Source organism: Quercus robur, chromosome 10 (assembly GCF_932294415.1).
Source record: "Quercus robur chromosome 10, dhQueRobu3.1, whole genome shotgun sequence".
In the NCBI taxonomy this organism is placed as follows: Eukaryota; Viridiplantae; Streptophyta; class Magnoliopsida; order Fagales; family Fagaceae; genus Quercus; species Quercus robur.
The window spans coordinates 55,516,548-55,532,111 of NC_065543.1; the positions used below are offsets into that span (position 1 = coordinate 55,516,548).

The 15,564-nt window shown below is 38.8% G+C and overlaps 3 protein-coding genes across 3 annotated transcripts; 1 reads left to right on the forward strand and 2 right to left on the reverse strand.

Moving 5' to 3' along the window:
• Window positions 1-803: 803 nt before the first annotated feature.
• On the reverse strand, window positions 804-4,522 carry LOC126702441 (uncharacterized). Its single transcript, XM_050401143.1, has 4 exons — window positions 4,087-4,522; window positions 3,169-3,427; window positions 2,574-2,768; window positions 804-1,710 (listed from the first exon to the last, which is right to left on the reverse strand). The coding sequence occupies exons 1-4, from the start codon at window positions 4,176-4,178 to the stop codon at window positions 1,315-1,317; spliced, it is 942 nt and encodes a 313-aa protein (XP_050257100.1). The 5' UTR covers window positions 4,179-4,522; the 3' UTR covers window positions 804-1,314.
• A 3,697-nt stretch (window positions 4,523-8,219) lies between these two features.
• Window positions 8,220-8,756, reverse strand: LOC126704380 (uncharacterized). The gene has a single exon (XM_050403361.1). The coding sequence runs from the start codon at window positions 8,754-8,756 to the stop codon at window positions 8,220-8,222; it is 537 nt and encodes a 178-aa protein (XP_050259318.1).
• Window positions 8,757-12,607: 3,851 nt separating this feature from the next.
• Window positions 12,608-14,820, forward strand: LOC126704381 (uncharacterized). The gene is made up of 3 exons (XM_050403362.1): window positions 12,608-13,429; window positions 13,645-13,803; window positions 14,361-14,820. Exons 1-3 carry the CDS (start codon window positions 12,608-12,610, stop codon window positions 14,637-14,639), a joined length of 1,260 nt encoding a protein of 419 aa, XP_050259319.1. The 3' UTR covers window positions 14,640-14,820.
• Window positions 14,821-15,564: the final 744 nt, after the last annotated feature.

The following is a 15,564-nucleotide window of genomic DNA, read 5'->3' on the forward strand; positions in this document are numbered from 1 at the left end:
CTAGGTGTCTCTCAACTCTCAAGACAAGACTCCTTTAACTGTGCACCGTGGCCTTTCTTCGTCCGCACAAGTCCTTTAGCTATGTTACAAAGTGGTTTGGTAAATTTATTAGATTGTGTTACAACTTTTACAAGTCGTTTGAATATCTGAATGTGGTGGTGTGGTGCTGCCACCCACGGACATAGATAGCTCTCTATAGTATAAAGTGCCTTTCTAAGTTTCTTTTTTGATACACGATATAATTTGTACTTTAGTATAATCTAAGTGTATATGTGTGTGAAGTTTCCTCTTGGAGACTCAAACTCCAATCATTGCCCCCCACACCTTAAAAGCATTTATACATGTAAAGTGACCACCACACTAAGGGTACATGGCAGTGCCTTTCTAAGTTTCAAACCTTTTATTTTGTAATCAACAAATTTTTTTTTTTTTTTTGATAATCTAATCAATATTTATTTAGTAGTTAGTACATCCCCCCATTAATTGTCAACAGTGTCAATCATGAAATCTTAATGTTTTATGCAGTGGCGTCCTCCTTCATTGCCTGGTTATGCTGACTATGTCTAAATTAGCCCTGTGACCACCATGTGATGCCTAGAATGCAACTCACCTTTCAAACAAAACATATCCAGTAGGATGCTCTTCATTTGAAATGGATCTTGTTCCCTCAGGTTGATTCGGTCATCAACACATCCATTCTCCTATCATTGTAACTTAGCACCACCCCATGGAAAATAAATAAATAGCCTCATGAGATGAGAAGTTGCCCCTACTCTTATCATCAGTGAAGAGAAATGGTGATCTCACCCCCAAGAAAAACTAGCATTCTCATGAAAACATATAACAGAATTCTTAAATTTCAAAGGAATTGCAAATTTCCACAAGCATGAAAAAGGCAGCCTGAATAAGAGAATACAAGGCACAAATTAACCAAGAGAAGCCTCTCAAGTCACAACTTAATATAGCCTCAAATGGCAACTATCCGTGTAAGTTAAATGGCCTTGTTATGCTCAAAGACGTCAATAAACTTATTCTGACTTCCAAAGGAGTATCACAGAAGTGCTTGAAATCCCCATTTATGGATCAAACACATTAGGGTTTTCATAATATTCATCTCCATACCAACAGTGACAGTTGCTGGCTCTCATTCATTGAACAAATCCACAAGGCATTCCTTCAGTGCATAATGTAGTGCAACAAACATCTTTTTCCTTAACAGTTTCAAAGTTTCCTTTGGCCTTTTGAACTTTTACAAGCTCTACGAAAAAATATAACTGGATGTTAAAGCCTGCAGTAGTCTTTGGTCTAATTGATTTAGAAGTTTATTTCACGCCTCTCTGCAAAAAATTTCCCTGTTACTGCCTGGTCAGGGAGCAGGGCAAGCCATACTCCAGTATCAGCTCCTTCCTCGACTGAAATGTTCCCAGCATAACCTGTCATAGCAGTCTTCACCCAGCCCGGGCAATAGCAGTTAATATAAATTTTGTGACCATCTGGCCGGTCAGAGAGTACCTTTGCCATTAGCCTGGTGTAAGCATTAATTGCAAGTTTCGATACTGAGTAGTCAGTAAATGTTTGAGGCCAGCCACCTGATGTCCAAGTGCTGTCTTCTACTTGCTGTAAGAAATTAGATACAGTCCTATCAATCAGTTCCTCTGTGAGTGAGTCCAAATTGCCTAGTTCTTCTCTCAAAGTCACATCTTCAATCCTCTGTCAGACTCAACACAAGGGGGGGAAAACTTCAGTCAGGAGACTCTAAGTAGTTTCATGTGGAGCTTTGAAAAAAATTAAATTCACCATGGAGCTTGCAAGCATCACAAATGAAAAGTTACTTGAGACTAATCTTTTACACAGCCTGTTATTTTTCAAGTAGATAGCATTACAACATACCACTTACCACATGGTATCTCTTACCCTTTAAAAAAAAATGCAGAAAAAGGACAGCAGAAGTTCAAAAGAATTCAAATTTTATTGAGGAATAAGCTAAGAAAACAGAGTTTCTGACTAGAAACTTACACGCCAGAATTATTTGAGTAAAAATGAGATGAGTAAGAAGAATAAAAAGCATTCTACATTTAATTAGGCATAGCCATTGGTATAAGAGTCAACGTATTCTGCCATAGCTGTGGCAGTAAGATCGTGATTGGATAATACGTCCAGTATTAGTAGATAAAACGATATTTTCAACTTCTAATCCCAATCCAGCCAGTTACATCTCCTAGCAATTAGACATCTACCGCATCACATGGCATAACATGTATCTACATTTACTTGTTAAGTTATCTGACTTAAAATATAGAATATGCACCTCTTCACAGATATACGAAGCAAGCATAGTATAGCCACAATAGGAGGCTAATGGACCTTAATTTCCATCTGGGAAATCAGACAAGGTTGAAAAGCCTTTTTGAAAATTTTTTATCAACATACATTTACAATATAAATCTTCAACTTCAAGACTACATTTTTTTTTGATAGATAACTTCAAGACTATATTTCCGGATCAGAAATCCATCCCAACAGGCAATCCCAAGAGAGAGAGAAAGTAAAGCACAATAAGAGCTTTTACTTACATTTCTTCTGCCATTCAATCTACCTAACCGTGAGCTCACACTAACAATTCGAGCACCAGCTGTAGAAGGCTTCATCATGGGTATCATAGCTTCAGTCATATTTTTGGTGCCAAAATAATTGGTCGTAATAACCTTCCGGGCATATTCGACTGAATTATCAGACCCAAGATTGAAATTAACACCTGCGTTATTTACCTGCAAAATATCTTTTTGCATTATATTGGCTATCATATAAGTACATCTTAAAAACAATGACAGAGAAATTTGAAATAAAAAAAGTTGCACCATTTAGTACTGGTCTTTTAAATTTTAGTTCCTATCCAAGATTCATGTGTAGCATTTTACATGTTTAAGCCAAGGATCAATTAAAGTTAAAGTCCCTTTCCTTTTGGCAAAGGCAAATCTAATGCAAACCAAAGTCATTTTACAAAGAATTGCAAGAAAAGAAAGGAGCAGCTGGCCTTGTAAGCTACACATATACATAACACAGAAAAAAGAATGTTTAATAAAACAACAACAACATAACCAATCCTTAGTTCCAAAATTATGGTATCAATTAAACAATAGATAGAAAATTATGGTATTGGGAGCTTACCAGAATATCTAAACCACCATAGTTTTGTTGTAGCCACTCAGAAAACTGTTTCCTAGATAAATGATCTAAGACGTCAAGTTGATGGAAGACAACATTGAGACCACCTTCTTGTAAGACCCGAGCTGCTTCAAGCCCAACATTACTGTCTCTTGATGTCAATATGACAGTCAATCCATGCGTTGCAAGCTGTCTAGAGATCTCAAATCCAATTCCTCTATTAGCACCGGTTACCACTGCAATGGTTTCTGAGGACCACCACCTATAAAAAAATAAATACACCCAAAAGAGATATATATATATAATTAGAATACCATCCTTTATTTATTACCAAGAATAGTTTAGAAAGTGGTGGGTAGTATAAATTTTGGATGAAGCAGAAGAAGAAGAAGAAGCACTCCAAGGACACTAACTGAGTCGAAGTATGAACAAGATTTCAACCATGTTTACCTGGACCTGCAAGTTTGAAACAATCCTACTTCCTGCACTTTCTGATCAACCAGGAGGGTTAATAGGGTAGAAACCTAGTTTCGAAATAGTGAAAAAAAAATTGGGATTTTTATTTTGGGCACGCAAACTGAGGCAATAGCATTGAGTTACGAGGCTGAGATAATAAAAAAAATGTACAAGGATGGGGAAAATGTAGAGCAACAAAAGAACATATTATTCTTTGTATTCACTAATTTAAATGAATGGCGGCTGGTATTCTTCATTAGACTAGGTTGCTATGCTGACGCTGTTTTTATGGTTATGCAATTTTGGAATCGAAATGGTTTTCCTTTTCCTAATTCAGCCTTAACTTAAAAGAAAAAGAATATGGATTGTTCAAAACAGATGAGATGAATCAAAAACATACAGAACGAACAAATGATTGCGATTCGATTCATTTAAAAAAGAAAAGAAAAGAAAGAAAAAGAAGACCTCTGGTGATCGGAATAGGGAATGGTCCTGAGAAGGGAAATTTCTTGCATTCTCTTTTCTCTTCTCTCCTTAGCTCGTTCTTTGCTTCCCATCGGAGCTGCTGCGTTGAGATTGAGATTGAGATTTATGTCTATCTATGACTATGAGTATGATTATGAGAGATGAGATACACCACCACCGGTGCGCCTGGTCTTATGGTCTGTTATTATTATACAACCCCTATAATTTAGGTCAATACTCTTCTAATAGCAATACCCGCCCTTTTCTCACCATTTCATTTTCATTTTTGGCTTTTTTGGTATATCAGAAATTCACTATACTTCCATCCACGCCACAACGACGCGTGGACGCATGCTTTTGCATATGCTCAACTCAGCATCATTTTTACATGCCTTCATTCTCAATTTTTGGTTTGGAGTCTCCACTCATATCAGTTCACAGCCACCCGTAACTTGCCAGGGAGAAACCTGACCCAACTGAATATTTGGGGTATATGTTCAGGTCGGTATTGGGTTGGGTCTTTGTTTTTTTGGGCCTATTTTAGGATTTGGATTCCGTCCTTATAAAATTAATAATGTTTGGCCTTTGTTTTTTTTGTTTTTTTTTTTCCTACCTTTCATTAAAGAAATTAATTAATTAATTTTTTTTTTTTGATGTGAAAATCGGAATTTCATTTAGACAAGGATAAAAACATTACATCTTGAGACACAAGGTGTTCAACAATACAAGGTGTTTCCTCTATTCAAGAAATAAAATTAGGAATGTCCCTAGCATATTGGGCTAGAGTATTTCTAGAGCATGGGACATGTTGAAATTGCATTGAGCAAAACTGGTAAATCTCAAACAGAGAACCCAAAATGTTATTAGCAATTTGAATGGGAGGAGCTGAAATACCACTCAAGGCATTCAAAACCACCTGGGAATCACCCTCAAAGATGGCCTTGTGGATCCCCATGTCCCAAGCAAACGCAATCACAATCGCTTCATTCATAGCTTTCGCTTCCACTTCAAGGGGTCCCAAAGGAACTTGCAATTTCTTGCTCATTGCCACTACTACTGCACCATGATGATCTTGAATAATGATACCAAGTCCAGCCTCCTTTACCTCACTATAGGGTCCATCCAGCTAGGACCCACTCTAACCTCATGGATATGGACCATGCATTTTGTAACCTCATTTGCTCTATCCAGATGCTCGACAAGAATAATTCGAGGCAGACCCCCTGCTGAAGAGGTAGCCAGAGTGGCCAATGAATCTGCATGAGTGTTTCCACTTTTGGGGACATGTGATAGGCTGAAAAGATCGACGTTTGACTGCAAGCGTTTGACCTGGCTTAAGTACTCTTGCATCCTCGCATCTCTGGCCTCCAACTCCCCCTTTACCTGGCCCACTAATAGTCTCAAGTTCGAGAACATCTCTATTTTTTTTCCTCCCATTTTCTTCACCATGGTCATTCCTTATAACAAGGCCTCATATTCGGTTTCGTTATTTGTGGCCGAGAACCCAAGTCTCAGGGATTTCTCTATGGTAGTCTTCTCAGGAGATATCAGGACTAACCCTACTCCGGACCCCCTTTGATTCGTTGCCCCATCAATGTACACCTTCCAACATGGGGGTCCTGGCGTAGAGATTACCCCAACCGATTTTCCATCCATGTTGCGCTCCTCTACTACTATTTCTACTGGTGGTTCAGCAAATTCGGCCACCAAGTTAGCTAGGACTTGGCCCTTTATGGAAGTCCGAGGCATGTACTTGATGTCAAAAGCTCCCAGAATTGTGCTTCATATGGCAATCTTTCCAGTGTAATCAGTGGTTCGAAGTACAGACTTCAAGGGTAGTTGGGTCAAAACAACCACCGTGTGGGCTTGGAAATAATGAGGAAGCTTTCGCGTAGCATGGACCACAGCCAGTATGGCTTTCTCCAGGGGTAAGTATCTGACCTCAGCTTCATGCAGCGACTTGCTCACGTAATAGACTGGCTTTTGAAGGCCATTGTCATCCAATATTGGCACCAAGCTCACAGCATGAGAGGCCACAACAATATATACGTATAGGACTTCATCGGCCTCAGGACTGGACATGATAGGTGGCCGGGATAGGTATTCCTTGAGTTGCTGGAAGGCCACAATACAATCCTCGAACCACTCAAACCCTTTCCACTTGTTGATCAAGAGATAGAACGGTCTACATCTATCCGCCGACTTGGAAATGAATCGATTTAGGGCTGCGATCATCCCAGTAAGCTTTTGGACCTCCTTGGCGTTTTGCGGCGGTTTTAGATCATTTATAGCTTTGATCTGGTCAGGGTTAACCTCAATTCCCCTATGAGTAACCATGTAGCCCAAAAACTTGCTTGATCCCAAGTCAAATGAACATTTGGAAGCATTTCGGCGCAGCTTATGCTTCCTTAAGACATCAAAGGTGCTGCCGAGGTCTTCTAAATGCTTGGACACCACTTTACTCTTTACCACCATATCATCGACATAGATTTCGATGCTCTTGCCCAATTGCGGCTCGAACATTCTTGTCATCATCCTTTGATAAGTGGACCCTGCGTTCTTCAGACCGAACGACATTACCTTGTAATGATAGTTCCCAGTTGGTGTCACGAAGGTTGTCTTCTCCTGATTCTCTAGGGCTAGTGGTATTTGATGATAGCCTTGAAAGGCATTTAAGAAGCTTATCCGAGGATGGCTTGCTGTTGCATCCACTAGCTGGTCTATCCGAGGCACGGGGAACGGGTCTTTTGGGCATGCTTTATTTAGGTCCGTGAAGTCCACACAAACCCGCCATTTTTCACTTTTCTTCTTGACCACCACGGTGTTGGCCAACTATTCGGGGTAAAAAACCTCTTTGATAGCTCCTACACACTTAAACTTCGCCACTTCGTCCTTAATCGCATCAGCGTGCTCTCTTGATGGGCAACGGGGTGGCTGCTTCTTGGGAGTGATGGACGGGTTGACATTGAGATGGTAACAGATGAAGGCTGGATCAATCCCGGGAGCATCGCAGGCATCCTATGCAAATATATCGATATTTCTTTTGAGAAACTCAATCAACTCCTCCTTTTCCTGAAGAGGCAGCTGAGCCCCTACCCGAAAGAACTTCTCTAGGTCATCACCAGTAACCACCTCCTCTAGATCTTCACATTTCGCCTCCTCGGCAGCTGTACCAGAAGGCGAAACCAAGGCCCTTGATTGCTATAAATTCTTTTCAACAGAGGTTGAAGACTCCGCATCGAACCGATGTGAGATGACAGCCACTACACACTGCCTTGCCGTGGATTGGCAACCACAAATTTCGAGAATTTGGTCCCCTGACGGGAATTTCACCTTTTTATGCAATGAGGAAGCAACAGCCCCTAAGGTATGGAGCTAGGGCCTACCGACGATGGCTGTGTAGGGAGAGTAGGTGTCCACCACGATAAAGTTCACCTCCACTATCTCTGGGCCGGTCTGGATGGGTAGCCTAATCATGCTTTTTGGAATGACAAGCTTCTCGTCAAAGCTCATCAAAGGAGAGTTATAGGGCATCAAATCTTCTGGTTTTAACCTTAGCCCCTTGTAGAGGTCAGGGTACATAACCTCGGCCCCATTGCCACCATCCACCATCACTCTTTTCACATCGTAGTCCCCGATTCTGAGAGTGATCAATAGCGCATCGTCGTGGGGCTGGATGATTCCGATCTTGTCTTCCTTTGAAAAACTCAAGATTGGATCAAAATTCATCCTGGCCCTCTTCGGCTTCGACTGGGATTCCTCAACAGGCCGCCGAGCCACAGATAACACCCGTGAAGGGCGCGTGCCTGTTCTTCCTGGCGCGGCCAAGATTACATTGATCGTCCCTACGGGTGGCCTTAGGGCAGTATCTCTCTGGGGTTCTTGATGGGTCTGGCCTTGGTGACTACTGGGATGATGCAGAAGGTGTTTCAGCTTTCCTTTTCTGACCAGCTGTTCCAGAGGTTCCTGCAGTTCTTCGTGGTATGCCCGTGGTCCTGGTGGTATTGGCAATAAAAGTTTTGATTGCGCCTTGTGGACTCTCCCGCTATCTTATTCGGCCACTTAAAGTATGACTCGTTCTTGATTTTCTCCAACACTCGATGTACTGGTTCTCGGAATACAGTATTGACAGTCTATGTGTTGGTTACTCCAGATTGCCCTACGAAATCTCTTCTCAGGCGGTTGCTGTTATATCGGTCCGACCTGAAATCCCTCATCTCTTGGGGGATAACCTTCTCTTTTCCCCTACCTTGCAACTGGTCTTCCTCCACTCGTTTATACTTATCGATCCGATCCATCAGTTGGCGCATACTAGTGGCAGGCTTGCCAGTTAGAGATTTCCTCAAGCCGTGCTCGGCTGGGAGACTATTTTTGAAGGTGCTGATGGCGACATCGTCAAAATTGTCGTCCATTTCATTATACGTCTCCCAATATCTGTCCGAGTAGGCCTTTAGAGTTTTTCCATCATGCATGGATAACAACAGTAAAGCACTCAAAGGCTGAGGAGCTCTGCTGTTTGTAACGAAACGGGAGCCTAAAGCTTGGGTTAGCTGCCTATACGAATCTATGGAATTCGTCTTTAAGCCATTGAACCACCTCATCACCACTGGTCCCAAGTTAGACGGGAAAACCTTGCACATCAGCACCTCGTTTTTAGAATGGACAGCCATCCTTTGGTTAAACTAGCTCACATGCTCTACGGGGTTTGTTTTGCTATTGTAAATGGCGAAGGTTGGCTGCTGGAATTGTCGAGGAAGTATAGCCCCTTCTATGTGATGTGTGAAAGGTGACTTGGAGAATTGATCCGATGCCCTGCTCATGGCATCATTTCCCAAGCCCTTAGGAGATGAGCTTTTACGTTTATGCCTCCGGTAGTGCTCTTCTTCGTGAGAAAAGGTCTCGCTTGGGGGAGTTTTCGATCTTTGCCTATAGTCATCATCACTTTCATCATCGGAGGGTATGTCAGGCTTGGAATGAGATCGCCTTCGTTGTGCATGGCGCAACTTTCTCTTTAAATCGTCTATCTCTCGCTACATGGCCTGCTTATCATCCTGTTTCTGGGATACATGACTCCTAACTTCTTCTGGTTGCATGGCCCGATTGTTATTTTGTTTCTAGAGCACGTGACTGCCCACGTTAGAATAGCTTTTGTTGGTTTGAGTGGTGTGTACACTTCCCTTTCGAAACCTTCCATTCTCTTCATTTCGATCACGCTTAGGGTTAGGAAAGTTATCCTGTTGTTGAGATCTAGCCAGTTCGGGCTGATAGAAGCGTGCTTGATGAGGGTCTGATCCTACCATGCTTGATTGTTGCCTTTACTAACACACAAGTTCTTCCCATAGACGGCGCCAATTGTAAGGACTTGGATTGAGCACTTCTGCTACTAGATGAGTGGACTCAAACCCAACTAGCTCAATACAATAAATTTATAGAGAGTAGGTTTAAGAACTAGGTCTTAGTGAGGATTACAACAACTAGACACGGTTATGAATGGATTGAATAACAAGGATATGGACTAAAGTATGAAATTCTGTCCTCGGGCATTTCGTCCGAGGAACTTAGTGTTCTTATTATTTCTTCAGTGCTAGATTACAAAGGTTTTTAAGATCATGCAAATCGCTTCAGTATTCTCCTCTTTTCTCCCCCCCTTTCCTAGAGGATTTCTCACATTATATATCCCCCTCCAGTCGATTTTGGCCCTCCATCTGTTGATCATGCAGGTTACTACTCGAGTGTCTGTCCCATCAACCACCTTCCCAAACCTTCAGTGAGTTGCAGCAACTAAGACCGCACTGTTCAGGGATCATTTCTTCATTAATGCGGTTAGAACGTTAGTTATGGGCATTTAATGCGGAGGTGATAGTTTCTCCTTGAACTGTTCCTACACCATGCTTCTGTAGTTGTCCTACAGTACTTGTCCTTTTTCTTGGGACGCTCTGGGAGACTACTGTTGATGGCGGGCCGTTCTTCCCTACTAGGATCTAGGTTGGCCGAAGACAGAATTGTCCTCGGCGATGTTTCTGGGCCACTTGGGCTTTCTTTATTTGTCCTCGGCCATTCCTTCCTCCTCGGCGTGGGTCTTGGGCTTAGTATGAGGTGGGCTGGGGTTGTCAAATTCTTTGACCCCACAAGTTTTGCATTAGCAAAATTTCAAGTGATAATAAATTAATACTTAGTATTCTCAACAAAAAAAAAAAAAATGATAATAAATTAATTAATTATGGTCTGCAAAGAATTGATGAAATGTTGAATTTTTTTTTTTTTTTTGGAGAAAGTATTGATTGAAATGTTGTAATTTAGGAAAGAAATCTATGTTAGGAGTAATATATACTCTGGGACTACCTACCTAACTATACTGCGGGACTACCTAAATATTTTCCACACAAATGTCATATATGTCAGCACATTTAATTATTGAATGAACTCATTTATATTATCCGATCCTAAATTAATAGTAGGATACAAATATCTTCCATTTAATATTCTCAAAGGTAATGTTGCAGGTATATATTATTAACAAATCATTATTTTTTCTTTTTGCTATTTACTATTCACACGGGTACATTATATATTACAAAAATATGCCGTACGTTTGTCTATTTATTGGTTATTTGTCAATAATAAATACATATTTTTAAAATTAATGCACCATTATCTTCTTAAATAGCAAGATTTTTTTAAACCTTTTTCATGTTAAACAAACTTAAATACATATCCATAAATGAGCAATATTACTCCTTAACTTGCTCCTGCCATTTTTACCTTTGTAAAGTCAAATATCTTGTTCCTAAAAAAAAAGGCAAATATATTATACTACTGCTTATCATGATTTTGACTTTTAAATTTTACAGAAAGTTTTTTTTTTTTTTTTTTTGATAATTTGTATGGAAAGTATCGATGCAATTAGTATCTTTACTTTCCATATTGGCACAATTTGCTCACAACATCTTCTTAAGAATTTATAAGGGAATATGTTAAATAACAACATATCACATCAATTTTCCTATTAATTACTAATTGAATTTTTTTGTGCATGTCAACCTTCTTATAAATAAAATGTATATTGAAGTAATTTGTAAGATTAAGTCAATCATATGTTTTTAATTTCCTTAACTTATTTGATCAATTGTACATACTTAGAAAGGAGTTCAAATCTTCTATCCCACTCTTCCTACTCCACAAATAAAAGCATGCCACATATCTATCTAATTTATTAAATGTTAAATGTATGCTTTCAATTTCCTAAAATAAATAACCCATCATATTTAGGTAATTAAAATAATAGAAGGAATAAATTTAGCATTTAATAAATTAGATGGACATATGACATGTTTTTATTTGTGGAGTATATAGTGGAGTATTTTTTTTTTTTTTAAGAAATAATTACAACATGCTACTAACCCTGCAACTCGAACCCTTTCTCTCCTAGACCCCCAAGTATTTTGTGCATAGGAAGGTGCCAATTCAGTTACAAGGCTATTGACTATATAGTGAAGTAAGAAGAGTGAGACAAAAGATTTGGACTCCTTAGAAAGTTTAAATTAGTTTATTTGACACTTTAATTAGAATTGTTGTTTATAGCTTAGGGAAAAAAACATGTATTTAACACTTTAATTACCTATTAATTACTAATTGAATTGTTGTTCCAGATTAACATGCTCAAATCGTGCCATCCAAATCCACCATTAAGGAATTTGGACGAAAGTAAAAACATATACACTATATGTTAACAAGGCGTAAACAGCGGCCTCATCATTTCCAATTCCAAAATGAGAGAAAAATGATATAAATGACATTACTTTCTTTTGTTCGGCTCCAAAGGGCTCTGTCCACACTGCGTATATTATATATATGTCTTCTCAAACACTTTGAACTCCACCCTGGTTCCCTAATCTGAACTGCTTTTGAATTTGCTGGTTCCTTTCTTTTTTTCAGTACGCTTTTTCCTCCTCTTTTTTTCACCTTTTCTTTTTTTTTTTTAATAAAATTTTATAATCTAGTAAACATGGTACGCCAATCCAATTATATTCAATAAATCAGCTCATTGGTTAAGCTGGGATCGACGGATCATTTTAATCTTCATTTCTGTGTGTTTCATTTAGTTTGGTATTTAGACTAAAAATAGTTACATCCAAGGGATGTTTTCATGATCCTTCCTCGTACAGAATTTCAAATGTTGGTTTGTTTTACTATGTGAATGAGTACCATTTTTTTTTTTCTGGTATTTTAAAATGGACAAAATTTGGCTTCAAACATATTTGTAATTTTAAGCTCCAACCACTAATTAAAATACAACATTTCTATTTGGGTGCATGTACATAACTCACTTCTGTTGTTTATGACTTTTTAAGTCATGCTAGATCTCTTTTGCATATCGCTTACCTTGCCTAGTACTGTTTAGTCTTATGCGTTTACTTTATGTGTGGGTTTCACTTGTTTTTTTAAGAGATGATTGTTGAGCTTAGTATCTGGTAATCTTTGGTTTTATTTTATGACACAGTTTGTTTTGGGCAGGAAAAAAATGCGTCACTTTGTTCGAGTTCCGTTGGCAATACTATTACTGGCATTAAGCATAACATGCTCACATGCTTTCAGGAAATATAGACAACCTGAGATAAAATCTGCAGTTTTCCTATCCCCTAAGTTTGAATTGGATCCTGGATCAGTGGTGAATAGAAATTACTACTACATTGAGTTCCCAAGAGGTCATATTGCTATCAAGGGTTTCAATGCTGAAGTAGTTGATGAAGCAGGGCATCCTGTCCCTCTTCACGAAACTTATCTACACCACTGGGTCCTTGGAAGATTTCATCAACGTCTAAATGCAACAAATCCCGAGCAGGATTATATTCTCGTGAGGAACAGTGGAATATGCCAGAAACAAGTTGTTTACCAGTATTATGGCCTCGGATCTGAAACCCGAGGAACAAACACAGATGTACCAGATCCTTTTGGAATAGAGGTTGGTAATCCTGTTGATATTCCTGTTGGGTATGAGGAGGCGTGGTTTCTTAAAGTCCATGCAATTGATACTCGGGAAGTGGAAGATAAGTTGGGATGCACCGAATGCAGGTGCGAACTATATAATGTTACAAAGGATGAAAAAGGCCAGCCCTTAAGACCAGACTATAAAGGAGGTTTATCATGTTGTTATGATCACACACAATGCAGATTGAGAGAAGACTCTGTGGGTGCTACGAGAAACCTTTACATGAGATATACGGTGAAGTGGCTTGATTGGAATGAATTTATTGTGCCTGTCAAGATTTATATATTGGATGTCACTGATACTTGGAAACGATTGGCCAATTCAACAGGACAAAATTCAGAACATGAATGCCATGTAAGTGAACTTCTCTACAATTAGATAATAATTGGCTATATTACTCTTTTGGTTCGTCAAATATATGTTCATTGCAAATTGGTCTCAAAAAACAAGGAAGTGGTACAAAATAAAATTTCTTTCGATGGATCTTTATTCTGTTGCATTCTTTAGTATTTTTTTTTGTTAATTCAATACTCTTTTCTAAGAGACTCAATAGAATTTCTTTGGTGCAGGTTGAGTATGACATTGAGTCTTGTAGTGCATCTGGTAAGGCTGATAATGGGTGCACTGACTCCAAAAGGGCAAGTCTGGCTATGCCAACTGGTGGCTATCTCGCTTATGGTGTGGCCCATCAACATTCAGGGGGTCTCGGTTCAGCTCTTTATGGAGAGGTGATTCAGCACTTACGTTTTCTGTTTGTAGCGATATGAGTGCAACATTTCTTATTTTCTTTGTTATCTGGTATGCCAGTTATGATCTCTTGTGGAATATCATGACTTACCTGATTTGATGATCTTCTATGGAGATGTATCAGGAATTGTCACTCTCACAAGTAAAAGTAGTTCACACGCATTCATATTTTCTCCGTACTTTTATTTCTATATATTTATGACATCAACTAGATAGTTGGATCGATGTGTAGCAAGAATCTTTTTGTTTTAGTTACGGTGAATAACCTATTGTATAGATGTTTTATAGTTCACAACAAACATATTAGGCTATGAACTTCATCATGAACTGCGTGTGCTCTAATTTTACTTTATTTTTGGTGGTCAAAATTTTATGGTTCCTCTAGCTTTGGCTTTGTTATATGATTCTATTTTTCATTTCAATTATCTAGTTCCACACATCTGTGAAAATTATGTGAAATTTTTTTATTGTCGTATTATGATGAGTTTGATAATATTGTAACAGCTTCTATTGCTCGTGCTTTTGTGTGGTGTTTCAGGATGGACGGCTTTTGTGTTCTTCGATGCCAACATATGGAAAAGGGAAGGAAGCAGGAAATGAGGCTGGCTATATTGTAGGAATGTCCACTTGTTATCCTAAACCAGGCACCGTAAAGATAAATGATGGGGAGACTATGATTGTGGAATCTAATTATAGTAGCACCCAGAGCCACACAGGAGTCATGGGGCTCTTCTACATTTTGGTTGCAGAACATTTGCCAAAGCCTGTGCTTTCCCGACGCCTTCCATTTGCAAAGCCAGTTAATAGTAAGGTATAAAGCATTTGCATTGATATAGAATGCAAATGATAATAGATAAAGCAGCAGTCTGATTGTCGAAGACCGATTGATGCGTTGATCAATTAAAATTTTTTAGCTAGAGTGAATTAGTATCTTTAACAGTGCTTAGCATTTAGCAATATTATGTCAATAGAAATAAGGCTGCTGGATTCTTAATGAATTGAGATCAGGTTATGTTAATAATGTTATTTCTCCTATTTTAGATGATTGTAGGCATCTAATTTCTCTTTTCCAAAACGTCCGTATTAAGCATTGTTTCCGGCAAGCTAACCAATGTGCGGATGGCTTAGCTAGGATGAGTTTTAGTTTAATTGCTGATTTTCTTATTTTTGATAGTCCGCCTATGGACATTTTAGATGTTTTTGAGGGAGATCTCAGTGGGAGGTCTTTCATCAGGTCTTGTACTGAACCTTGTTTTGGTTTTTAGTTTTGTAATGTTATCGTCTTTCATCAAAAAAAAAAAAAAAAAAAAAAAGAGAGTAGTAGTAGCTGTTGTTGCTTGTGTTTGCCAACTTGAGAATGATATAAAATATGGTTACCACTTACCAGCACTTGTAATGTTGTTCCATGAATACTTTATGTGCCTAGCTCCCATTGAGAGAGAGAGAACTACTTGCGTAATGTGTGTAGAATCCACCACCAAACAGCTCTAGAAATTTATCTATACTATTATTTAAAGGGATTTTCTTGTTTGAAATCCTCAATTTAGAGCTCCAAAATACCGTCAAATTCATCTATTTTTAAGGCTTAAACCATAGGGTAGACTCCTAATTTTTAGCTTAATTAAAAAAAAAAACAATTTTTTATTCTATCTTCACATTTCTCTCTCATGTACTAACACAACTCTTTCTCTTTGTAAAAAAATAAAAAAAATAAAACTGCTTTTTTTGCCCTACAAATGTAG